Genomic DNA, 26,317 nt, shown 5'->3' on the forward strand with positions numbered 1-26,317 from the left:
TTATAAAAGTCAGACTTAGCCCCACCCACTGTCAACTTTCAAGCTTGCCCTTTAATATGGGACGTGTCCTTAGAACACTGTCCATGTCCCAAACAACACATTCTCTTTAATCCCCTAAATAATTCTAAAGATGTCAAGTGACTGTTACAGTAAAACTTAATGGCTCCCCTTCATCCGATGTTAAACCAGGGACCGGAGCAGACTGTATGTACTCTCTATATTATAGATCAAAGATTAGATTATACATTATAGTCAAAATATTATAGAACCCTGAGAAAGGGAGGTGGGTCCTGGAAATGTGAGGGCTCCCTGAGCATAGTCAAAATATTCTAGAGCCCTGAGAAAGGGAGGTGGGTCCTGGAAATGTGATGACTCCCTGAGCATAGTCAAAATATTTGATAGCCCTGATAAAGGGAGGCAGGCCCCAGAAATGTGATGACTCCCTGGGCAATCATAATTAAAATATTCGGTAGCCCTGATAAAAGGGAAGGTGAGCCCCAGAAATGTGATGACTCCCTGAATAATTACTGCATTCAAGACTGCTATCTGGACTATTAAAATCATTTGTCACTCCTGTCCTACAAATTCTGAGAGGTTACCTGATAACCTAGGCAGGGCCCTTCATGGATGAGGGAGCCCTCTACAAAAAAGCTGCAACACCTGACCTGAACTACCCTTTAATAGAACAGTCCAACAATCCGCTATCTATTCTTCAGTTAACTTGTGACTGCCATCTTGTAGATATGACAGACAATAAGAGAAGAGATCTCCGACTGTTCAACCAGCATGGGGCCACCACTGGTCAACCTCAGAATCCATATCCAGTAAACTGCTGTTAGCAAAAACAACATGGCTGTACTCTCGTCAAGTAGCCCAATCTACACTAGGTAGCAAACGTGTGCTAATCTACAGAATACTTCATATCTGTGTGTACATGCGTAAGGGTGTATACATATATGTTTGTGGGATGAGGAACACAGAACAGAGGACCATCTCCTCTTACCTAAAAGACTGAGAGAAAGGGAGGGCCCTGCAAGGGAGAGGAAGGGTAGGTAGAGAGTCAGCACAGGCTGCAGAGTTTCCCTTAATATTGTTTATCTGACATAAGGAGTATGAAATGCCCCCCCAGTGCACGGTGTCAGGCTTTTCATACAATATCAATCACTAAAAGAGATTATAATGCAGAGAGAAGACAGAAAAACACTAATAAAAGGCTTTGTCACTCCAGAAAATAGAAAAAACTTAGAACACGTCTCTCCTGTGTATAGGCTCTTCTTGGAAAGTCTCTAGCTTTTTCAAACGTTTACTATTTTCCTGTTACTTTATACCCTCTTAGACTTTTACAGAGTAGGTAAAGTAGTTCTAGCCTTCTTGGGTGTTGGAGGGCATTTTAGTACCCTCCGTACACTCCAATGGTGCTTTTGTATGGGCATATTGTTGTACCGGGACAGCTCTACTCCCGCAGTGTGAAGTTTTTTCGTAATGCCTAGAATCTTTGTACTTTAGAGGCACTGAAAGCCCATTGCTGTGACGGGTGCCTAGATTTCATTGTGCACCTCTTTTGGATATAGAAGTGTATACTGAAGGTTGTGACAGATGCAATTTCACACGTACTACTGTATACAGCACAGGCTCACTTCAATGTTCCCTCCTTACCTACACTTCCCTGCAGCCGCCCTCAGTTACTGAGAACTGGAAAAGTTGCCCTGCTTTAGCTATGAGCTGCTCAAGTTGCTGCCTATACGGGACTATGACCACTTCTAATGTGACAACGCTGATGTCTTGGCTCAGCAGTGTCACATGGAGAAAGTCACGTGATCCTCCATACCCAGAAGTATTCTTTCCACTACTTGCAGCTGACCAGACTGGTGGGGAATGAAGGAAAGGGTAGTAAGAGCAGCAGGGGACAGGGCTTAAAACAAAGCTGTTGCTTGACCTGTATGGGCAATGTGCAGATTTGTTTTTAAGTAGTACAACTGCCCACAAGGTGCAAATGCCTTTGACAGTGGTTTCAAAAGGTACTTTGTGATGGAATCATTTTACATGAAATGCTCTCACAGGCATATGTCCTGAGCAGCATCAAGGCCTGAACTGCTGTGTGCCTTTCATACCATGTTGATGCAATGCTGGACATAATTGTTTCATTACAGCATCTGCCTATGAACAACCATAGCATAGTGTACCGAAAAAGGAAGAAATGTGGACGGGAGAGAAGCTATGAGATTTTCTCTTGTAGTAAAGAGGCATCCTCCGCTTCTGTAAAGAGCACATGCTACTTGTTATTCGCAGGCAGATGAACATACAGTACATCCAGAAAGTATTCCCAGCACTCAACTTTTGCCACACTTTGTTATGTTGCAGCCTTATTCCAAAATGGATTCAATTCATTTATTTCCTCAACATTCTACAAACAATTCCCCATAATGACAATGTGAAAGAAGTTCGTTTTGAAAACTTTGCAGTGTATTAAAAAAAAACAAAAAAAAAACCCCATGTACATAAGTATTCCCAGCCTTTGCTATGACACTCAAAATTGAGCTCTGGTGCATCCTATTCCCACTGATCATCCTTCAGATGTTTCCACAACTTGACTGGAGTTCACCTGAGGGACATTCAGGGGATTGGAGATGATTAGGGAAGGTATACACCTGTCTATAGAAGGTCCCACAGGTAACAGTGCATGTCAGAGCACAAACCAAGCCATGGAGTACAAGGAATTGTCCGTAGACCTCCGAGACAGGATTGTATCAAGGCACAGATCTGGGGAAGGGTACAGAAACATTTCTGCAGCATTGAAGGTCCCAATGAGCACAGTGGCCTCCATCATCTGTAAATGGAAGAAGTTTGGAACCACTACGAATCTTCCTAGAGTGGGCTGCCTGGCCAAAATGAGTGATGGAGGGAGAAGGGCCTTAGCCAGGGAGGTAACGAAGCACCCGATGGTCACTCTGAAATAGACCCAGCGCTTCTCTGTGGACAGAGGAGAACCTTCCAGAAGAACAACCATCTCTGCAGCACTCCACCAATCAGGCCTGTATGGTAGAGGGGCCAGACGGAAGCCACTCCTCAGTAAAAGGAAAATGGCAGCCCACCTGGAGTTTTCCAAAAGGCACCTGAGGGACTCTCAGACCATGAGAAACAAAACTTTCTAGTCTGATGAAACAAAGATTGAACTATCTGGCCTGAATGCCAAGCGTCATGTCTGGAAGAAACCAGGCACTGCTCACCACCTGACCAATACCATCTCTACAGTGAAGCATGGTGGTGGCAGCATCATGCTGTGGAGATGTTTTTCAGCGGCAGGAACTGGGAGACTAGTCAGGATTGAAGGAAAGATGAATGCAGCAATGTACAGAGACATCCCTGATGAAAACCTGTTCCAGAGAGCTCTGGACCTTAGACTGGGGTGACAGTTCATCTTTCAACAGGACAATGACTCTAAGAACACAGCCCACATAACAAAGGAGTGGCTACGGGCCAACTCTGTGAATGTCCTGGAGTGGCCCAGCCAGAGTCTAGACTTGAACCCAATTGAAAATCTCTGGAGAGATCTGAAAATGGCTGTGCACCAACACTCCCCATCCAACCTGATGGAACTCTAGAGGTACTGCAAAGAAGAATGGGAGAAATCATCCAAAAATAGGTGTGCCAAGCTTGTAGCATCATACTGAAAATGACTTGAGGCTGGAATTGGTGCTAAAGGGGCTTCAACAAAGTACTGAGCAAAGGCTGGGAATACTTATGTACATGAGGGGGGGGGGGTTCTTTTTACTTTTAATAAACTGCAAAGATTTCAAAACGAACTCCTTTCACGTTGTCATTATGGGGTATTGTTTGTAGAATGTTGAGGGAAAAAAAATGAATTGAATCCATTCTGGAAAAAAGCTGTAACATAACAAAATGTGGCAGTTAAGCGCTGGGAATACTTTCTGGATGCACTGTAAGTAAACCTAGGAAAACAGCTTACGGGATGCTGGGAATACCTTCTTTAACACAGAAGAGAAATTGTCAGATTTAAATCTGAACTGCATGGAACTTTAAAAAAAACAAAAAAACACTACTCTTGCGGAGTCCCCCCTAGGAAGGGGTAAATGTTTGTTTTTGCCTAGGGTACCAGGGTACTTACCCTATCCCTCGTTCATGCAGGCTCCTCCTTCCCCCGAAGCTCTTCCCCTTCGCCACTCCAGCCTGCGGTTGCAACTGTGACATCACAGTTACAATGCAGTCCTGCATTGTAAGTGAGCATTCTGAAGCCCCGCCCACAACCTGGAATGTCGGAGAGAAGTGAGCGTTGGCTGCTGACAGGTACAAGTAGTAAAGTGAGTAAAGCCCCTTTTACTAGTATCCTAGGCAAAATTGAGCATTTAACCCTTGCACTGTACGGAGAGTTTTTTCAGCACCCCGGATTTCAGCTTTAACTTCACCCCACCTTCTGAGAAGTGAGGGAACACAGTCTGTCTGTCTGCTCTAAGAGGACCTGCTGAGAAAAGTGGATAGTTATCACACGGCCACACAGGATCTCTTACCCTCCAAAAACCTCCAGAGGCAAAATAGCTGCCCGGACCATTGTGTGGCTGTTTAGAGTGTTAGTGATGGAAGAGATTAATGGTTAGATATATAAAAAACACAATATAGGTGCAGAGATTTAGAAGCATTTTCACCCTTACAGATGTTTCTCTAAACGCTTTCCTGAACAACTACGCCTGTCTTAGGTTTAAAAAATGGTTGCAAAGGCTCCAGGTTTTTCACCTTCATGCATTCTATGTATGAAGATAAAACAACCCTTTTGTCCTCCCCAATACTGACCTGAGCCCCATCGTGATCCAGAAATCTGCACGGGAGCCTCGGCTCTCCGGGGACTCAACCTCCTCATTAACTGAGACAGTCACAGCCATTCAGAAAATGAGATGGAGGGGGTGGAGCTCAGTCATGGCTGTGTGTGGGAATAAACACGCAGAGCAAGCGACTCAGGAGCAAGCCCGCTCTGTGCCAAAACCACTGCATAGAGCAGTTAAGTATAACATATATGTTTAACCTCTTGGAAGCGGCCGCACGCAAACGTGCGACCTCCCGGTGTCTGGGCCTTGACGCCGAGCAGCCGCACATTAGCAATTAAGAAAACCATATGTGCTGAGAGCGCGCTCCCAGCACACATGTCCGGTACTCACGGAAAGGTCCCGATCTCCTCTTGCGATTGGGACCTTTCCCGATCATGTGACCATCGTGCAGGTGAATCACGACGGTCACATGACCCTAAATTCCTGGTTCTGAAACCCTTAAAGGGCCGGGAGACACCGGTGCCACAGGGTTAAAAAAAATTTAAAAAACGCAGTTATTTACCTGTTAACTGTATTTCCAGGAATCTTCTAGGACAGCTCACTTGAGAGATAGGCTCCTCCCAGGAAACACCCGCTCCACCTTTTTCCTCTATAAGTAGCCTCTCTCCCAGGGGACCCTCAGTATAAGAATATGACCGAAGGCCTAGGAGAAAGCATAAAAATGGTAGTAGAGACACAATGACGATTTCAAGCATGACGAAACCCTAGTACATAATCACACAGCAATCGGGAGGGAGTTACGCTGTCCTAGAAGATTCCTGGAAATACAGTTAACAGGTAAATAACTGCGTTTTCCCGAGTCATCTTCTAGGACAGCTCACTTGAGAGGAGTAGAATAGAAATACATGCTCTAGGGTGGGCCCTTTGTTCGTAGGACCTTCCTGCCGAACACCTGGTCCTTGCTGCCGATTAGGTCAAATCTGGAGTGTCTAGCGAAGGTGGCGAAACTGGACCATGTTGCGGCATTGCAGATCTGTCCAGGGGAGGCCCCCGCCTTTTCCGCCCAGGTGGCTGCGGTGGCCCTGGTCGAATGCGCCTTTAGGCTGGCCGGTGGTGACAGACGCAGCTCTATAACCTTCAGAAATGGCCTCTCCTACCCATCTTGTGATGGTGCCTTTGGAGGCACTGTCCCCCTTCCTTGGATCATCAATTCTGCTGTAGTCTCCCTCCAGGGATGGTATTATTTCTTCCTGCGACTTATGAGAATGTGACGCAACCGTAGGTAGAAACGCCGGATCCGTGCGGAGGATGGTTCTGTCCCGCAGGCTAGTGCAGTATGGTTCTATTACCAACAGATCTTGCAGTTCGCTGACTCTGCGGGCAGACGTAATTGCTACAAGCAGGATGGTTTTAGGAGTCAAAAAGTCTAAAGGAACACACCTCCAAAGGCTCAAAAAGGTTCTTGCTGAAAAAACTCGTCAGAACTGTGCCCAGGTCCCATGTAGGGTGCTTCGGCGTGGGCAGGACTCGGCGCCTAGAGATAGCTCTCAGGGACCTGATTACTAATGGGTCTGCCGCCAATCCTAATTCCAGAAAGTTTGATAGTGCTGCTACCTGCACCTTAAGGGAATTTGCAGCCAGGTTCTTATCTACCCCGGCTTGGAGAAATTCCCATGCTGTATGTAAGATGGGAGCCCCCGGCGACCCATTCCTATCTTTCCAGGCGGAGAACTTCTTCCAAGTTAATCATATACGGTGTTTGTCGATTTCTTCCTTCTGTCTAAGATGGTGGCGACCACTTTCTCTGACAGGCCTTTCCTGGCTAGCCTGTCCCACTCAGAAGCCACGCTGCTAGGGAGAGTTCTCCTGGGTGAGGGTGTAGCACCTCCCCTTGCCCCCCGTAAATCGTGTGAGGGCGGTATCATCCATGGGTCCGTTGAGCTTACTTCCTTCAGCTGGGCAAACCATGGCCCTTTGGGCCAAAACGGTACAATCAGGATGACTTTGGCTTGGGATGACTGAATCTTCTGCATCACTTCCGGCAACAGTCTGAACGGAGGAAACCCATAGAGAAGGTCTCCCTCCCAATGCGGGGCTAATGCATCTCTCCCTGCACTCCTGGGGTCCTTCTGCAGGCTGCTGTACCTCCCCAGTTTTGTATTTTGGCTGTTGGTGAAGAGATCCGCGGAGGGAGTGCCCCATCTGGCGCAGGTTTGATTGAATGCTGTACGGCTGAGGCACCACTCTGTCTGAGTGACCTCTCTCCGGCTCATTTGGTCCGCCAACTGTTTGAGATATCCTTTCAGATGCGCTGCTATGATGGACTCTAGGTTTGTCTCTGCCCAGCTCAGGAGGGTTTCTGCCAGATCCATCAGTCTCGGGGCTCTCGTGCCCCCCCTATCTGTTTAAGTACGTGACAACCGTTGCGTTGTCGGATAAGATCTGAACTTCCTTCCCCTCTCGTACCCTGGAAAGCCAACAATTCCTTGTAGTTTGATGATCTGTCCGAGATTTCCGCGTCCCACCTGCCCTGGGCCAGGCGGTCTTCCATGTGAGCACCCCACTCAGACATACTCACATCTGTGGTGATTCTTTCCGGGCTGACCTGCAGCCATTTTCTCCCAGCCTCTAAGGTGTGGATGTTCTCCCCCCCCCCCCCCCCCCCTTAGCGAATTCCTCATGCGTGTGAGGCGGATCCTGGAATCTAAGGCTGCTTGGCTGCCATCCCAGTGGGAGAGGACATGGTCCTGCAGTATTCTGAAGTGAAACTGTGCCCATTGCACTCCGGGTATGGCAGCTGTCATGCGCCCCACTAACCTCATTGCAGCACTGGCATACTAGGGCCAATTAACCTACCAGCATGTCTTCGGAGTGTGGGAGGAAACCCACGCAGTCACAGGGAGAACATGCAAACTCCAGGCAGGTGGTGCTGTGGCTGGGATTTGAACCAACGACCCGAGTACTGTCAGGCGGAAGTGCTAACCATTTAGCCACTGTGCTGCCCATCCGTGCAGGTCGCCATCCCCCGTTAGGTATAAGCAGGTATTCTTGGAATCCAGGGCATACCTCAGATATGTGATCCTTCTGGGAGGTATTAGCTGGGATATTCCCCCCCCTATTGATTAGCCATCCCAAGTACTCTGGGAAGGAATTTGTGCACCGTACGTGGGATTCCACACCCCTCTCTGTATTTGCAAATAAAAGTAGCGGTTCTGCTCGGACATTGGTGAATATCCTTGGAGCCGATGACAGACCGGAGGGGAGTGCATGAAAATGGGAGTACCCAGAGGAAACCCCTGCAAGCGCGGGCGAACACTCAAACTCCATGCAGGGGGCGCCACGGTCGGGGACCGAACCCACAACCCATACACCGCAAGGCAGACGCGCCAACCACTATGGCTCAGGAGAGACCAGAACTCCTGGACTCAAACAGTCTGAGAGTCTCTGCCACCAAAGGAGCTGGGATTACAGATGCACGCCCCTGCATGCTGCCTCCGTTGAACTGAAATAGAATTGTTGCCCCTGCGCCTTCCAGCGCAACCCTGAGAAACTTCTCTGATTCCTCCCTTATCGGGACATGCAGATATGTGTCCTTAAAATCCATCTAAGCCATAAATACGCCCTGGTGGCAGTAGTTCTGTTCACTGTGTGTATGGTCTCCTTGCAAAACTTTTTTTTTTTTTGTTTTTTTTTGTTTTTGGTCCCACGAACTCGTTCCCCTTTTTCAGGTTGAGTATCATTCCGCAGGTTCCCAACGCCTTCCTTCTAAGGAAGAAATGGGAGTAGAAAACCACTCCCCCTCTCTTCCTCCTCCAGCTGGCAAATTACATTCTGCCCGAGCATCCCATCCAGGAGATCTACTAACACGTCCGCTTTTCCCCTGTCCCTTGGCAGGGGTGTTGCGAAGAACCTTTGAGGGGGGGGGGGGGGGGGGTCTTGAGAACTCTATTCTGTAGCCATTCGGAATGCATCTAAGATAAAGTGTTCCGAGTGATTTTTAGCCACTGTATGTGGAAGTGTCCCAGCCTTCCTCCCACTTGGCTCCTCCGGTCACTTGGACCGGTTCCTGGATCTATCCTGGTTGGGGTTGAAGAGGAAGTCTTCCATTCCCCTTGACTAATCCTTGATCCCCAGCCTGTGCCTAGTCTCCTTTTGTCGTATTTAGAGGCAAGATCCCCCTGCCAAGATTCTAACCAGATAGCTCTTCTGGCGGAATTTACAAGCGCAGTAGACTTTTGCTTGTAAATCAAATAGCTTCCATCGATGCGTCTGCAGTGAAAGCCACAGTTTCCCCTAAGACCGGCAGCGACTCCTGGATCTCTCCCGCCAAGGCGCCTTGTTCTAGAAAGAGGAGCATCTGGCCTTGGGCAAGTTAAGAGTAGATTTTGTGCCTGAGCCTGGGTTTGAACCTGGGCCTTTTTGCAGTGATAGACTAAGTTGCTTCTCTCTGAGCCACACGGAATGCTGTCCCCACGGTGCAGCATCTTCTTCCTTGAATGGGAATCTCCACTTGAGGTATTTGGGAAAGAGCCTCCTTTTCCGGCTCTTCCCATTCCCTTCTGATGGAGGACCATAAAGTAGAATACGCATGGACTGCGTGGCCGCTCTTCCCTTTTTTTTTTTTTTCTTTTTTTTCAGACCTGCATACAGCTGGTCATGGAGGGAGAGATCCGGTTGTTCCTCCTCCAGGTCATCTCCCTGAGGTGCCTGGTTGGGGCTTTGTCCTGGGCGGGACCCGGACTCTTAGAAATCAATGCATGTACAGGGAGAGCATGCAAACCATGCAAAGCATGCAGGAGGTGTCATAGTCGGGAATCAAACCCACAACCCATTCACTGCAAGGCAGACATGCTAACCACCAAGCCTCTGTGCCACCCCCCTGTGGGCCCACCTGGGGATGAGGAACATAGGGCGCCCATCCGCCGTGCAGCCCCCTTGGGGCCCCTACGTGGCCCCCCAGCACCCAGAAAGCCCCTAGGTAGTGTAGGGAAGAAGGGCAGGGGGGAATGAGAGGGCGGGCGGGGTGGTTGTGGCAGCCAAAAAGGCCCTTACCTGCTGCCGGCCTCCCCCAGCCTTGACGGATCTGCCTCCATCCTTGCCGCGAACTCCCCCTTGGTGCGGCTGTTTTGCAGGGCTTAGCGGGCTCCGCCCTCTCCCTGGGGTCCTCATGCGCCGGCCTCCCTCTCACGGCCGCCGGTGGAAGAAGCGGCCGTGGTGTGGGCGAGTTCTACGGCCCGCCGCCCATAGCCCACATGGCGGCAGCGCCGCTTCCTGTTCCTGCGCCGGAAGTGACGTCACTTCCCGGCGCCCGGAAATGACGCGATTCCGGCATCCTCCCGACCACCGTCCATGCTGCAGAGATCCCGGAAAAGGTAAGCTCACCTCAGCCCAAGGGAAAGGCAATCCTGCCCAGGTCGGCGTAGCGGGCTCTGCCCCCCTGGAGAGCCCCGCTAGGACCATTTGGGGTCTGTCACCCCCACCCCAGAGGGGTTTACACGAAGGGGACCTGACTGAAGCCCCCTCACAAGGCCCCTGCCTTGCTTAGAAAAGGAGGAAAGGGGGGCCTCAGCCAGGGGGCCTCTGTACCTCGCCAGGTGGCCCTAGAAAAATAACAAAACGGGCGTAGCTCACTCCTGGCCTGAGGAAACACTAATACTGAGGGTCCCCTGGGAGAGAGGCTACTTACAGAGGAAAAAGGTGGAGCGGGTGTTTCCTGGGAGGAGCCTATCTCTCAAGTGAGCTGTCCTAGAAGATGACTCGGGAAAAAAAGGGAAAATAATTGCCTTTAATATCACTTTAAACCAATTGTTTTTTTACATAATTGGGCAGACGTGTGTAAAGCTCAAGGACATTAAACAGTAAAATACACAAAATGGGGTCTATTTATAAATGTTTTCATATAATATTCACAAAACTTCTCATTTTTCTTCCAGGATTCAATTGAAAACATGCATTAACCCTGAGTGAAAGTTGTAGGGGAAAAAAAAAAAAGAAGAAGGTGGTCCTCTTACAATCTTCAAAAATAAATATAAAGCTACAATACATATTGCGGTGGTGTCATTAGAGATGGTATTGCAAATCTAATCATGGATCATGCATGGTTCGCAAACCATGAAGATTTGAAGATTGTAAAAATAACATTTCATACGGTTTTTATAAAAAATCTCTTTTGAATTGTTAAAATTTATCATACAAGTAAATTGTGCCGTTAAAGTCCCAACAAAAAAGAGGATTCCCCCCCTCCCCTTGTATTCGTTAGGGATGTTGGCACTTTGTGTTTAATATCCCTTCCTCTCTCTAAACATTAGCAAACAGCTCATTTGTATTCCCCAATTCACAGAAGTTATATAATTTTTTATTTATTTATTTTACTGCCGTCAGTGTTCAAAGTGTCACTAGTAGTTAAAGTGGAAGTGAAAACGTAACCAACTCTAAACCTACTTTCAGCCACATTGTAAACCGAATCTATCCAGTCCCGTAAAGATAAAAATCTCTACACTTGCCTGCTCTGTAGGCGCTCCGCCCCGGTGCTACACTGTCAGCAGCGCCTTCAGCGTGTAACAGAGGTATAGTCATTTTTTTTTTTCTTTCCAGGGCTAGATAGATTAGGTTTAGCATGGGGGTGGGAGTAGGTTTAGAGTAAAGCAGGCCATAGAATTTTTGGCCGAAAAATGAGAAAAAAAACCCCCAAAAAAACGGTTGTTCTGTTGCCACCAATGCTTATGAAAATCGTCCGTTTTTCGTAAATTTTCCAGCATGACCAATAAAAGAAACGAGGAGAAACCACAAAAATCAGCTGACGACATTGCCCCACTAACGGCGCGAATATCGGATTATTCTTTCAGACGAAAATTCGACCGATAAACGACCCGTCTATGGCCTGCATTAGTTAGGTTTTTGCCTTTACTTTCACTCTAACTGCCCGAGTGGCACTGTCTGTGTTAGGATGTCTCACAGATAGTGAGGGGAATTTTCCCAACAAGATGTTCACAGCTCTTCACCATCCACACCCCCATCCAAAAAAAAAAAAGTTTTAGCAGAGGTTGCAAAATGAAAACGAATTGCCGAGTTAACCTCTTGGCGCCGGCTGAACGCAAAAGTGCGGCCTCCCAGCGCCTGGGCCTAGATACCGAGCGGCCGCACATTTGCGTTCTATTAATAAAGACATATGTGCTGAGAGTGTGTGCCCTGCGCACTGCCAGCACGCATGTCCGGTACTCATGGAAAGGTCCCGATCTCCTCTTTCGATCAAGACCTTTCCCGATCATGTGACCGCATGTCACGGCGGTCACATGACCCTAAACCCCGCCTTCTGGAACTTTTAAAGGGCCGGGAGGCGCCGGCGTAAAGGGGTTAAACATGCAAAGCTCTCTATTACAACTACCTAACCCGATCCCTCACCTCATATCTCCCAGCTTTCGGGAAATGACGGAGCCGACGTTAGAGAGCGCTGCGGACGTTTTCTGTCCGGCGGTGGACAGGGTTTCTTGAGTCTTCTTGTATCTGCGTCAGACAAAGAGAGAGCGTGTTATATAAACAGAGCAACAACCGGGAGGCAGACAAGCACCCAGCACACAAAGCCCAGGGAAAGCCGTAACACCCGTTATTCTAGGTTAAGCTGTGTTAGAATGAAGACCACCATAAGAGCTGGAAAACCACCGACCGTCACCTCTGCTCACACACCGTGCCGCTCTTACTGCCGGCACACAGACACTCGCCCATCAGCTCACTCCATTCATCAACAAGGACAGGGCCCCCTGCAGAAAGCCAGGAGAAGTGCAACTGCATGGAAACTCACACGTCAGACTGAGTCACTTTCTCGTTCCACTCTCCGAATTTCTCTGAGGTTTTTACATAACTGGAACAAAATCGAAGATCAGATATTTAATGAGAGCGCAGGAACAGGTGTAGCCACCAGGGCAGGTTGTGCTTTAAGGAAGACACTTAACAGAGAGATAAACCTTACACAATGGGGGAGGGGGAGTTCTGAGGTTCAACAACGAACTCCGGCCTTCCCTTCAGTCTTGCACAGTTGTACCGGCTCTTCTTTGATTACTTTAAAGCGGAGCTCCACCCAAAAGGGGAAGTTTCACTTTAAGGACTGCTCCCCCACTCCCTATTTAAGGATTGGCACCTTTGGGGGGCGGGGGGGGTGAGCGGGTACCCGAATTTGACACTTACCCACTCCCACTTCCGGTCCGATCGTCTAGGCAATCGGAAGGTGTCCTACCTGCCTGTAGTATTTTGGGACACGTGACAGGTCCCTCACAGGACCATTCATGAAGCGCAGAGCTACTCGCACATGCGCAGCACGGACCCGGCTGTGAAGCCGCAAGCTATCACAGCCGGGTGCCCACACTGAAGATGCCGTCCTCCTGGAATACAGGACGTCCGGTGAAACGGGCTGCGGGGGGGACACCACAGGACCGAGGGACAGGTAAGTGGCTGTTATTTAAAAGTCAGAAGATACTGTTTTGTAGCTGCTGACTTTTATTTTTTGACCGGTGAGTGGAACTCCGCTTTAAACTTCACCTTTAATGTGGTTGTAAAGGCAGAAGGTTTTTACTTACCTTACTGCAGGGGTGTTCATACTATGGCCCTCCAGGTGTTGAGGAACTGCAAGTCCCATGAGGCCTTGCAAGACTCTGACATCCACAGGTAAGACACTGAGGCATGATGGGACTTGTAGTACTTCAACAGCTGGAGGGTCATAGTTGGACACCCCTGACTTCCTGCATTCTATGCAGTAAGGAAAAAAAACCTTCTGCATGCAGCTCCCCTTGCAGCCCCCAATACATACCTGAGCCGAATCTCAATCCAGCAATGTGCATGAAAGTCAAGGCCCTCTCAGCAATCTCGATCCTCATTGGCTGATACAGCAGCAGGAGCCATTTCTATCTGCTGCCTCATTCCTCTGCAATCTGCTTGAGTCACTCCTGACACGGAGAGAAAACAAGCAACAAGGGAGTTCCAGCACACAGCCTGTGATTGACAGCCTCAGCTTTGTTCCTGTGTTTGATATGAAGAGGGGGGTGGGGGGTTGGCCTTTGCCTCCAATCAGCTCTCAGCTCCCCTCACTGAGCTCTGCAGAGTAACTTCACCTCCCTGCCCATGCCTCCTGAAGGCTCAGACAAGCTGTATAAATTATGAACAACTGTAGAGAAGAGATGGCTGAGAAGAGCTGGAAAACCACCGACCGTCACCTCTGCTCACACACCGTGCCGCTCTTACTGCCGGCACACAGACACTCGCCCATCAGCTCACTCCATTCATCAACAAGGACAGGGCCCCCTGCAGAAAGCCAGGAGAAGTGCAACTGCATGGAAACTCACACGTCAGACTGAGTCACTTTCTCGTTCCACTCTCCGAATTTCTCTGAGGATTTTACATAACTGGAACAAAATCGGAGATCAGATATTTTAATGAGAGCGCAGGAACAGGTGTAGCCACCAGGGCAGGTTGTGCTTTAAGGAAGACACTTAACAGAGAGATAAACCTTACACAATGGGGGAGGGGGAGTTCTGAGGTTCAACAACGAACTCCGGCCTTCCCTTCAGTCTACTTCAAATTCACTGCACAATGTAAGGTTCTTACAACAGCAAGTCACATAGAGCCTGCTTCATTTCCTGCCTGGAAGACATCAAGCATCATCTAGCACTTTACTCCCCAGCCCGACTGTCATGGAGCCCATGCATCACGTATGGATGTCACCTAACGCAGACTGCAAACAAATACATCCTGCCTTGGAATACTCCCTCCTCCAGACTAACACCTCCCAAGTCCCAACCCACTGCTTGCATCATGGCTAACCCCCGGTTCACATCTGTGCGGGTGGTGCCGCTGAGGATCCGTACGAAAATCCGTGCAGACGCACCAACCGCACAGAGAATTGAGGACCTGCGGGCGGGTGCCTTTATTTCTAATAGCCCGCCGCCCGCACTGGGAAACGCAACCGTACTGGGAACCTCGGCTGCGTATTCCAATGTAATGCAGGGACTTCTTTCCCTGCGTGTCACTGAGCACGGGAGTCCATTCAAATGAATGGGCTCTCGTGCCCGAGCAAAACGCAGCCCGCACGGCCGCATAGGTGTGAACCTAGGGTGAGGGCAGATGATAGGAGTACTGAGGCAGGGAGCTGCAATGTTTTTACTGAGCTATGTACAGCCCCTTTTTGACTCCTCCCACCAGCTATGATCTGCCTGAATTGCATAGAGATGCATGGAGATCCTGTGACGATGTCAATGGATTGAAATAAATTATAGAATGAAAATTGGAAGGTTTTTTTTCCATTTAAGAGATTAAACTTCACCTTTAATGTGGTTGTAAAGGCAGAAGGTTTTTACTTACCTTACTGCAGGGGTGTTCATACTATGGCCCTCCAGGTGTTGAGGAACTGCAAGTCCCATGAGGCCTTGCAAGACTCTGACATCCACAGGCAAGACACCCAGAGGCATGATGGGACTTGTAGTACTTCAACAGCTGGAGGGTCATAGTTTGGACACCCCTGACTTCCTGCATTCTATGCAGGAAGGAAAAAAAACCTTCTGCATGCAGCTCCCCTTGCAGCCCCCAATACATACCTGAGCCGAATCTCAATCCAGCAATGTGCACGAAAGTCAAGGCTCTCTCAGCAATCTTGATCCTCATTGGCTCAGATACAGCAGCAGGATCCATTTGTATCTGCTGCCTCATTCCTCTGCAATCTGCTTGAGTCACTCCTGACATGGAGAGAAAACAAGCAACAAGGAAGGGAGTTCCAGCACACAGCCTGTGATTGACAGCCTCAGCTTTGTTCCTGTGTGTGATGTGAAGAGGGGGGTGGGAGGTTGGCCTTTGCCTCCAATCAGCTCTCAGCTCCCCTCACTGAGCTCTGCAGAGTAACTTCACCTCCCTGCCCATGCCTCCTGAAGGCTCAGACAAGCTGTATAAATTATGAACTTTGAACAACTGTAGAGAAGAGATGGCCGAGAAGAGCTGGAAAACCACCGACCGTCACCTCTGCTCACACACCGTGCCGCTCTTATTGCCGGCACACAGACACTCGCTCATCAGCTCACTCCATTCATCAACAAGGACAGGGCCCCCTGCAGAAAGCCAGGAGAAGTGCAACTGCATGGAAACTCACACGTCAGACTGAGTCACTTTCTCGTTCCACTCTCCGAATTTCTCTGAGGTTTTTACATAACTGGAACAAAATCGGAGATCAGATATTTTAATGAGAGCGCAGGAACAGGTGTAGCCACCAGGGCAGGTTGTGCTTTAAGGAAGACACTTAACAGAGATAAACCTTACACAATGGGGGAGGGGGAGTTCTGAGGTTCAACAACGAACTCCGGCCTTCCCTTCAGTCTTGCACAGTTGTACCGGCTCTTCTTTGCTTACTTTAAAGCGGAGCTCCACCCAAAAGGGGAAGTTCTGCTTTAAGGACTGCTCCCTCACTCCCCATTTAAAGATTGGCACCTTTGGGGGGCGGGGGGGGTGAGCGGGTACCCGAATTTGACAGTTACCCACTCCCACTTCCAGTCCGATCACCTAGGCAATCGGAAGGTGTCCTCCCTCCATGTAGTCTTTTGAGACATGTGACAGGTCCATCACAGGACCATTCATGAAGCGCAGAGCTACTCCCACATGCGCAGTGGGTACCCGGATGTGAAGCCGCAAGCTATCACAGCCAGGTGCCCACACTGAAGATGCCGTCCTCCTGGAATACAGGACGGCCGGTGAAACGGACTGCGGGGGACACACCACGGGACCGAGGGACAGGTAAGTGGCTGTTATTTAAAAGTCAGCAGCTACAGTTTTTGTAGTTGCTGATTTTTATTTTTTGACCGGTGAGTGGAACTCCGCTTTAAACTTCAACTTTAATGTGGTTGTAAAGGCAGAAGGTTTTTACTTACCTTACTGCAGGGTTGTCCAAACTATGGCCCTCCAGGTGTTTAGGAACTGCAAGTCCCATGGGGCCTTGCAAGACTCTGACACCCACAGGCAAGACACCCAGAGGCATGATGGGACTTGTAGTATTTCAACAGCTGGAGGGTCATAGTTTGGACACCCCTGACTTCCTGCATTCTATGCAGTAAGGAAAAAAAACCTTCTGCATACAGCTCCCCTTGCAGCCCCCAATACATACCTGAGCCGAATCTCAATCCAGCAATGTGCATGAAAGTCAAGGCTCTCTCAGCAATCTCGATCCTCATTGGCTGATACAGCAGCAAGAGCCATTAAGTGTCATTTCTTTCTGCTGCCTCATTCCTCTGCAAACTGCTTGAGTCACTTCTGACAAGTTTTCCTGACACCGAGAGAAAACAAGTGACGAGGAAGGGCGTTCCAGCACAGAGCCTCAGCTTTGTTCCTGTGTGTGATGTGAAGAGGGGGGAGGGTTGGCCTTTGCCTCCAATAAGCTCTCAGCTCCCCTCACTGAGATCTGCAGAGTAACTTCAGCTCCCTGCCCTATGCCTTCTGAAGGCTCAGACAAACTGTATAAATTCTGAACTTTGAACAGCTGTAGAGAAGAGATGGCTACAGATAAACAGGTACAACCTATGTAGGAGAATCTGTGTATCACCTGAGGCCAGTCACTTCACTGGGCATATGTAAGGGTTTGCAATGACTTTAAAGCAGGATGGGGGGAGAATATGTTTCATTTCTATGTCTAATCTTGCACTTTAACCAGACATTCCCAACCTATTGTACAACTTTACAGCTTAAATACACCATAAAATAAGGCCCACGACTACACAAAGTCAAATGTATGACGACATAAGGAAACAAAGAGGACACATACGCAGTGGACATCTGCACTTCATGCAGGCCCTTAGACAGGTTAGCCTTCAGCTGGTTGAGGGTGGTCTGCCCCAACTTTCTTTTCAGCTCCGCTGAATGGCGCTCCTTGGCAGCAAGAACCTGGCGCAGGGTAAGGATTTCCTCCTCTACCTACAGGGCAGAAAACAGGGATCATTAACGACTGATAATTAGGACAATGCATGGGCAGTAGGTTAGTGGTCAGTTTCTTTATTAATTGTGTTTTCAGAGCCAGAAACGTCAGTACAAATAACTGCATGATGAAATGAAAGCCAATCTGTACTGGGAAGGGACCCTTTATTTCTACATAGATCTTCCCTTAAGAATAAACCAATCAGCCATAACATTATGACCACCCACCTAATATTGAGTAGGTCCTCTTTTGCCATCAAAACAGACCTGACCCATCAAGGCATGGACTCCACTAGGCCTCGGAAGGGATGCTGTGGTATCTGGCACCAAGCTGTGAGTAGCAGATCCTTTATGTCCTGTAAGTTGTGAGGTGGGGCTTCCATGGATTGGAATGGTTTTCCCAGCACATCCCATAGATGCTTGATTGGATTAAGATCTGGAGAATTTGGAGGCCAAGTCAAAATTGTTGTGTTCCTCAAACCATTCTTGAACCGTTTTGAAGTGTGGCAGGATCCATTATCCTGCTGAAAGAGGCCACTGCCATCAGAGAATACGTTCCTCAAACCATTCTTGAACTTTCTTTTACAGTGTGGCAGGATCCATTATCCTGCTGAAAGAGGTCACTGCCATCAAGGAATACGTTCCTCAAACCATTCTTGAACTTTCTTTTACAGTGTGGCAGGATCCATTATCCTGCTGAAAGAGGCCACTGCCATCAGAGAATACGTTCCTCAAACCATTCTTGAACTTTCTTTTACAGTGTGGCAGGATCCATTATCCTGCTGAAAGAGGTCACTGCCATCAAGGAATACGTTCCTCAAACCATTCTTGAACCTTCTTTTACAGTGTGGCAGGATCCATTATCCTGCTGAAAGAGGTCACTGCCATCAGGGAATACATTCCTCAAACCATTCTTGAACCATTTTGCAGTGTAGCAGGATCCATTATCCTGCTGAAAGAGGTCACTGCCATCAGGGAATACGTTCCTCAAACCATTCTTGAACCATTTTGCAGTGTAGCAGGATCCATTATCCTGCTGAAAGAGGCCACGGCCATCAGAGAATATGTTCCTCAAACCATCCTTGAACCTTCTTTTACAGTGTGGCAGGATCCATTATCCTGCTGCAAGAGGCCACGGCCATCAGGGAATACGTTCCTCAAACCATCCTTGAACCATTTTGCAGTATGGCAGGACACATTATCCTGCTGAAAGAGGCCACAGCCATCAGGGAATACCTTTTCCATGAAGGGGTGTACTTGGTCAGCAACAATATTTAGGTAGGTGGTACTTGAAAAGTAGCATCCACATGAATGTCAGGCCCTCTGAGATACACAACTGGTGACTGGATGCTGTATCAAGTGGTACTCATATGGACATATGACGTTTAGCCCATGGGCATCCAATCCCAGAGTTCTGATGAGCCTGGGAGGAGCAGATGCATCATTCAAGCCTGTCAAAGTCTGTGATAGGCTGAAATACGAGGTGGCTGGACACTGGCGTTCAGGGCCCTATGTGCTCATAAGTCCAAAATGTAGAATACCTCTGTTCCTGAACCCATACAGCCCTAAACCTCGCCCACTCGGTACTGTATATAGCCACAGCACATCTTCGGGGCCAGGATTGGACGCACAGGGGCTAAATGTCCAGTGTGCCTTAGAAGAAGGCCTACGACTAAGTAATAGCCTACACCTGACCCTAAAGGCAACTCACTGCCAAGGGAAATACAGCCAACCGTGCCAGCACACCTGAAGGCCACCACCAAAGGATTCTGTGTCACAAAAAGACTCCACAGAAAATGCTGAGGGGAAGAAATGCAGTAACCACAGACTACACAAACCAGCAGCAGGGAGACGAGCTTAGCTAATGGCTACAAGCTTTCCTGAATATGGCTGGTGCCACTGGCTTCTGTCACCGGGGGAGATACTGACCCCCCGAGGTAATCATAGCAGGGGGTAGAGGAGGAAAACTCCCAGAATTGTCTTCTGGCCTTCACACCACCTCCCCTAGAAGGCTTGGCCACAAGAGGCGCCTACCCACATACCCCGGCCCTTTTGCAGCCAGAGACCCAGGAGCTACAGCACCCAGGCAGCAACATTGCCCCACTGATCAAGTGAGCTAAGGGTTGGATGAAAGCAGCAAGCATGTCCCCGTATTGCCACCAGAAGGGAACCACGCCAGTCCACCAAGGGGGAAGTCACCACCCTGCATTGGCCTTCTCAGGCACTGAAAAGAGAGAACAGGACTGGGGAAGCAAGGAATGGACATGGATCCCACCATCAAGGAGGGGAAGGCAAAGAATGGGTGGGGGGGGGGGGTGTGGAGGACTGCAGAGGAGAATCCTGAGTGGAGCCTCCTTCCACTAAGTTCCAAGCGATGTGTTTCCCCCAGACAGAGAAAACACAATAACTGACCAAATCAGAGGATTTCCTTTTAACCACTTCAAGTTCGGACACTTTCACCCCCTTCCAGTCCGGACACTTTCCGCCCTTCCAGTCCGGACACTTTCCCCCCCTTCCTGTCCGGACACTTTCCCCCCCTTCCTGTCCGGACACTTTCCGCCCTTCCTGTCCAGGCCAATTTTCAGCTTTCAGAGCTATCACACTTTGAATGACAATTGCGCGGTCATGCAACACTGTACCCATATGAATTTTTTAGCATTTTTTGAGACCAATAAAAGCTTTATTTTGGTGGTATTTATTCACCGCTGGGATTTTTATTTTTTTCTTGCTATGAAAATGAAAAAGTCCAAAAATTTGGAAAAAAAGTGTTTTTCTTACAAAATTTTGCAAATAAATAATATTTCATCATCAATCTTGGCAAAAATTTATTCCGTTATCATTTTAGTAAAAAAAAAAAAAAAAAAACCCAGTTTATAACCAAAAATTATAATTTTTAAACTCTTTTTTTTACATTATTATTTTTTTACATACTGTCACCCTAGCAGTACAGTGTCACCATGGTGATGAAGATTTTTTTTTTTTTTTTTTTTTTAACACGGATTGCTTTTTCACCCATAAAGGCTGTAAGAGCAATCATTTGTCCTTCTCTCTGGCTGCATTCTTGCAGCCATTGAGAACTACTGTGTGAGCTGTGATTGGTCACAGCTTATCACATGGTACGAGGCTGTTGTAAATAGCTCTGTACCATGTGACCTCTGTGATCATTCACAGATTTCACACGTAGTATGCAATGATGTCAGAAGTGACATCTTGCTTACTACTTTGCATGTGATCACTGATTGGCCAATCAGTGATCACATGATCGGGACCTCACACAGAGGTCCCGTCCGATGATCAGTGTTCCACTGTGTCCAGAGGACGCAGCGGGCGCCGGATCGCGGTGCTGTGCGCTCCCAGGGGGCGGGGAGGCTGTTTATAAACGGCCACCCACCCCTGCATTGACAACGACCGGACGGGAAGTGGTTAAAGTGTTTTTGGTGATTTTGCTTTTCTGCTGAAAGAGGTGTCTGTCTCGTGCTATCCTGGAAGACAATTTGGGAAAATAATTTACAGAAAGGAAAACACTGCAAATAAATACTTCAATACCTGACTGATTGGATGTTTTTGCCTCCAATCTCTTGTACTGTCCCCCCACTTTAATGTACGGCGCTCAGCAAACCCTTTGGTGCTATATAAACACTGTATAATGTAAAATGTAGGTTATGAATACCATTTGCATGAAGACTGTATATACGTTCAGGTTCTCTCACAATCGTACATGCTGGTAGGTTACCTGGAGTTGAAGCAAACCATTTCATCATTGTTCGTGTACATGTGTGATGACTATGATGTAATAGGATAGGCTCCTCTGGGGCGGAGTCAGCTGCTACAGTTTTCTGTAAATTGATGCGACTGCTAAACGTATTCAATAAACAAAAGGTCTTGGTTTTGGACGCACCTTGGCCAGGTCAGCCTGCAGCTCCTCGACTTCAGCATCTGTCAAACCCTCTGGTAGCCCTGCCCCTGCGGCATCAGCTGGCACTCGACATCCTGTCTGGTCCACGGGAACGTCGGTCATGGTGTCTGACAGCAAACCTTTGTTAGGAGAGTTAAGGTTGATGTCTGTCAGAAAGCAAAAGGACGGTGAGAGGGAGGGGGTCAAGCAAGCATAGGTGGGACAAACGCCAGCATGTCAGCAGCATCTCAAGATGGTAGATGAGCACAAAAAGCAAACAATGAGCACCACGAAGCAGCAGGGAAAACACCCACCCAGGATTACACATACAAACCACACAGTATTGGGGGACCTGGTGACCCCGCATGTACAACATACTAGTGACCACAAAAAGACTTTTTTTTTCCAAATCCTTACATAGCCTAAAAAATGCTTGCGAATAAATTAAAGCCTGACTTCAGGCAATATTTATATTTCCCATCCCTTCCTCTCACCCCCTCTAACCCATCCTGCCCATTGTGCAGAATATCCAGAAGAAAAAAAAAAAATCAGATTTTGTCATAAATGTATACAAATCCCAGTATGTAGACCACCATTTGTAAAAGCTAGAACTTTATTCTTTGCTAAAAAAAAAATCCTAATATGTGTAAACGAATTGGTTTACGTGAAAGTTATAGCGTCTACAAATGGCGGTATAGATACTGGTACTGTGTGTAAATAGATACTGGGATTTTTATATTTTTTTTTCTATACTAGTAATGGTGGCGGTCAGTGACATATAGCAGGACTGCGGCGGGCATTCTGATACTGGGGGGGGGAAATGACTAACTGCCATTGACACTAATACAGTGAACGGTGTTAATAAAAAGCACTGACACTGTATTAATGTCACTGGACAAGAAGGGGTTAACATCTGGGGCGATCAAAGGGTTAACTGTGTGCTGTTTTACTATAGAAACATGCTGCTGTGTATTTATCTGCTGTGTCCTTGCTGGCAGGAGAGAGACCTGTGTTGTTTACACACAGGTCTCTCCCCTGTCACCGTTCCTCGGGGATCGCCGGATGCCGGCAGGGAATCTACGGCCAGGACCCGGTGATCGATATCTGTAGTCACCAATGGTGGCGCGGGTAGGGTGGTGCAGCATGTTCTTGCTGGCAGGAGAGAGACCTGTGTTGTTTACATGCAGGTAGGGTGGTGCAGCACGTCCTTGTTGGAAGGAGAGAGGCCTGTGTTGTTTACATGCAGGTAGGGTGGTGCAGCACGTCCTTGTTGGAAGGAGAGAGACCTGTGTTGTTTACATGCAGGTAGGGTGGTGCAGCACGTCCTTGTTGGAAGGAGAGAGACCTGTGTTGTTTACATGCAGGTAGGGTGGTGCAGCACGTCCTTGTTGGAAGGAGAGAGGCCTGTGTTGTTTACATGCAGGTAGGGTGGTGCAGCACGTCCTTGTTGGAAGGAGAGAGACCTGTGTTGTTTACATGCAGGTAGGGTGGTGCAGCACGTCCTTGTTGGAAGGAGAGAGGCCTGTGTTGTTTACATGCAGGTAGGGTGGTGCAGCACGTCCTTGTTGGAAGGAGAGAGGCCTGTGTTGTTTACATGCAGGTAGGGTGGTGCAGCACGTCCTTGTTGGAAGGAGAGAGGCCTGTGTTGTTTACATGCAGGTAGGGTGGTGCAGCACGTCCTTGTTGGAAGGAGAGAGGCCTGTGTTGTTTACATGCAGGTAGGGTGGTGCAGCACGTCCTTGTTGGAAGGAGAGAGACTTGTGTTGTTTACATGCAGGTAGGGTGGTGCAGCACGTCCTTGTTGGAAGGAGAGAGGCCTGTGTTGTTTAAACACAGGTCTCTCCCCTGTCACTGTTCCTCAGCGATCGCCGGCAGGGAGTCTCCAGCCAGGACCCAGTAATGGACATCTGTAGCTGCCGCCAATGGTGGCGCATGTAGGACGGCGCACGCACCCCCTATCTGGAAATGCAAAATCACACATATATATACGTGATTTTGCGCAGCCCTGCCGCCCTGTAACAGTAGTTCTGCTATAGGGCGGCGGGGAAGCAGTTAATGTTAGTTTTGTAGGATTAATATGGAGTAGGGAAGGGTAAGAACCCATTTGTTCTTGTATTACTATGCGTCCGCTAGGTTGACTCACCCGATTTGTCCCGGTGATTATCACCGTATGAAGGGATGTCCAAAACTGTACACTTGTCACCAGAACAAGGGATATGGTAAACCTTCCAAGGGTGACACTTACTCTGGTGACAACTATCAAATGGAGAATTCCTGTCACCTTCAAGTGGAACTAAACCCTCCTCTCCTTTACAGCCAAGGAAGCCTCTGTTTGATCTGCAACTGCCATTGTGCTGCACATGTGATCAGTTATGACACCGGCCATTTCATGGTTTGACAGTTTGGTTGAGAGCGCAAACAAATGTGACAGTTACCATTCACAGCATGCCAGGAAGAACATATTTTTAGAAACCATGAAATTGATTGGTTTAGTTCCGCTTTAAGATTTCCTCTCACTTCCTGTTAAATATCTCTGGGACAGAAGGTGAAGAAAACATTTACAACAAGACACAGGCAGCAAAATATAAACTACTAATATTGGTGTCATTACGGTGCCAATGTATGCTGCAATCTCTTATATGTACTATCTTTTTATTTTGTTTTTTTTTTTAAACCTACAAAATTTGTAAAAAAATATCTTTGATTTGATTAAAAAAAAAAAAAAAATTGGTTTTAACCATTTATTATTCTATTGGAAAGAAAACAACTGCTGCAAAATGATGTTAGAAATGGAAGAACAGCTACTGGGACCGCATGCTGTTATTAACCACTTCAAGTCCGGACACTTTCACCCCCCTTCCTGTCCAGGCCAATTTTCAGCGCTATCACACTTTGAATGACAATTGCGCGGTCATGCAACACTGTACCCATATGAATTTTTAGCATTTTTTTGAGACCGATAAAGCTTTATTTTGGTGGCATTTATTCACCACTGGGATTTTTATTTTTTGGCTATATAAATTAAAAAGTCCAAAAATTTTGAAAAAAAAAGGGTTTTTCTTATAAAATTTTGCAAATAAATAGTATTTCATCATAAATGTTGGCCAAAATTTATCCCATTATATTTTTATTAAAAAAAAAAACTCAAATTAGTTTATAACCAAAGATTATAATTTAAACATTTTTTTTACATTATTTTTACTTTTTTTTATATATATTATTTTTTATTTATTTTTTACATACTGTCACCCTAGCAGTACAGTGTCACCATGGTGACACTGTACTACTTGTGGGGGGTGATGAAGATGTTTTTTGTTTTTTTTAATTTTTATTACACTGATTGCTTTTACACCCATAAAGGCTGTAAAAGCAATCATTTCTCCTTCTCTCTGGCTGTATTCTTGCAGCCATTGAGAACTACTGAGTGAACTGTGATTGGTCATATGGTACAAGGCTGTTGTGATCATTCACAGCTTTCACATGTAGTAAGCAATGATGTCACATCTTGCTTACTACTCTGCATGTGATCACTGATTGGCCAATCAGTGATCACATGATCGGGACCTCGTACAGGGGTCCCTTCCAATGATCAGTCCGGAGGACACAGCGGGCACCGGATCGCGGTGCTGCGCGCTTCCAGGGAGCACGCACAAAAAAAAAAAAAAATTTGTTATATATATATATATATATATATATATATATATATATATAATAGCAATTGGAGAGATATTCTAGAAATCCTGTTTGTTTTATACCCTGAACACCACCCTGTGCGCAAACTTGTTACGCTGACTGCAAACGCTCAGAAGATGTAATCACAGCGACGGCTGAAGGGACAGCCGTATAGGAGACACTGGGTGGGGGCATCTACTAGGACGGGGGTCACGCATCAAAAAAGGAAACTGCAAGGCCAGCAGTGAGGAAACTGGCAGTGTAAAAAACAGGAAGGGGCCCTGTCCCAGCACACGCCGGACGCATCCTGTCCTACCATAAAACCTGATTTGATTATGACAATGATATAATCTGCAGAGCGCCAGATGCAGTTTGCAGGACACGGCAGGGATAATCGACACGTGTTAAAGCCGACAAGCGGTGCGGCACACGGTCATTAGATGTGGCCAATATCAAGATTTGCTGAGGCTGTTTGCTATATGACAACAGTGGGCCTGGTTCCAAAATGGTAGTCACTGTTAAAACTGAACTTTGGCACACGCGCAACACCTTTCATTCAAATATACTACCACTAAAAAGGCAGAAAAGATATAAATATAATTTGTTTACACCAAATTCCTTTGCAAATTCAGATCTTACCTTGTAAAAGTAGCAGTGGCATCGCCACTCTGTTGTACACAGTCTGTACAGAAGGGGTCTCCAAACGATGACCCTCCAGCTATTTGAAGTACTACAAGTCCCATCATGCCTCTGCCAGTCTTGCCTGTGGCTGTCAAGAGTCTTGCAAGGCCTCATGGGACTTGCAGTTCCTCAACACCTGGAGGGCCGTAGTATGGAGACCTCCTGTTGTACAGAGAGCTGAGCTGTGGGAGGAACCCAGAAGCTCCACCCACCACAGGCTGCCTACAGAAACCTACAGGAGGGGGTGGAGACAAGACCAGTCACCCGGCACAAGGAGAGAGAGTGACTAAGGCAGGCCATAGATGGGAGTGAATTTCTTTTCCCAGCAACTATAGGTCAGTGTTGATGGGGGAATCCC

General features: G+C 47.7%; 1 protein-coding gene across 15 annotated transcripts in view; it reads right to left on the reverse strand.

The window, feature by feature from the left end:
* Nucleotides 1-26,317, reverse strand: part of TPD52L2 (TPD52 like 2) — a 44,852-nt gene that overhangs the window by 12,182 nt on the left and 6,353 nt on the right. For 3 of the 15 annotated variants that reach the window (XM_089665401.1, XM_089665408.1, XM_089665402.1), the window contains exons 2-8: nucleotides 21,610-21,773; nucleotides 17,563-17,711; nucleotides 15,904-15,963; nucleotides 14,111-14,170; nucleotides 12,577-12,636; nucleotides 12,180-12,281; nucleotides 1,004-1,030 (exon numbers count right to left, since the gene is read on the reverse strand). In XM_089665401.1, coding sequence (XP_089521527.1) covers nucleotides 1,004-1,030; nucleotides 12,180-12,281; nucleotides 12,577-12,636; nucleotides 14,111-14,170; nucleotides 15,904-15,963; nucleotides 17,563-17,711; nucleotides 21,610-21,773 — 622 coding nt within the window. The remainder of the gene's footprint in view (nucleotides 1-1,003; nucleotides 1,031-12,179; nucleotides 12,282-12,576; nucleotides 12,637-14,110; nucleotides 14,171-15,903; nucleotides 15,964-17,562; nucleotides 17,712-21,609; nucleotides 21,774-26,317) is intronic. The other 12 variants (XM_089665409.1, XM_089665403.1, XM_089665415.1 and 9 more) reach the window with 10 other exon arrangements.

This window comes from Staurois parvus, unplaced genomic scaffold (genome assembly GCF_062004578.1).
Source record: "Staurois parvus isolate SC_StPar_1 unplaced genomic scaffold, SC_StPar_1.0 ptg002183l, whole genome shotgun sequence".
Taxonomy (NCBI): Eukaryota; Metazoa; Chordata; class Amphibia; order Anura; family Ranidae; genus Staurois; species Staurois parvus.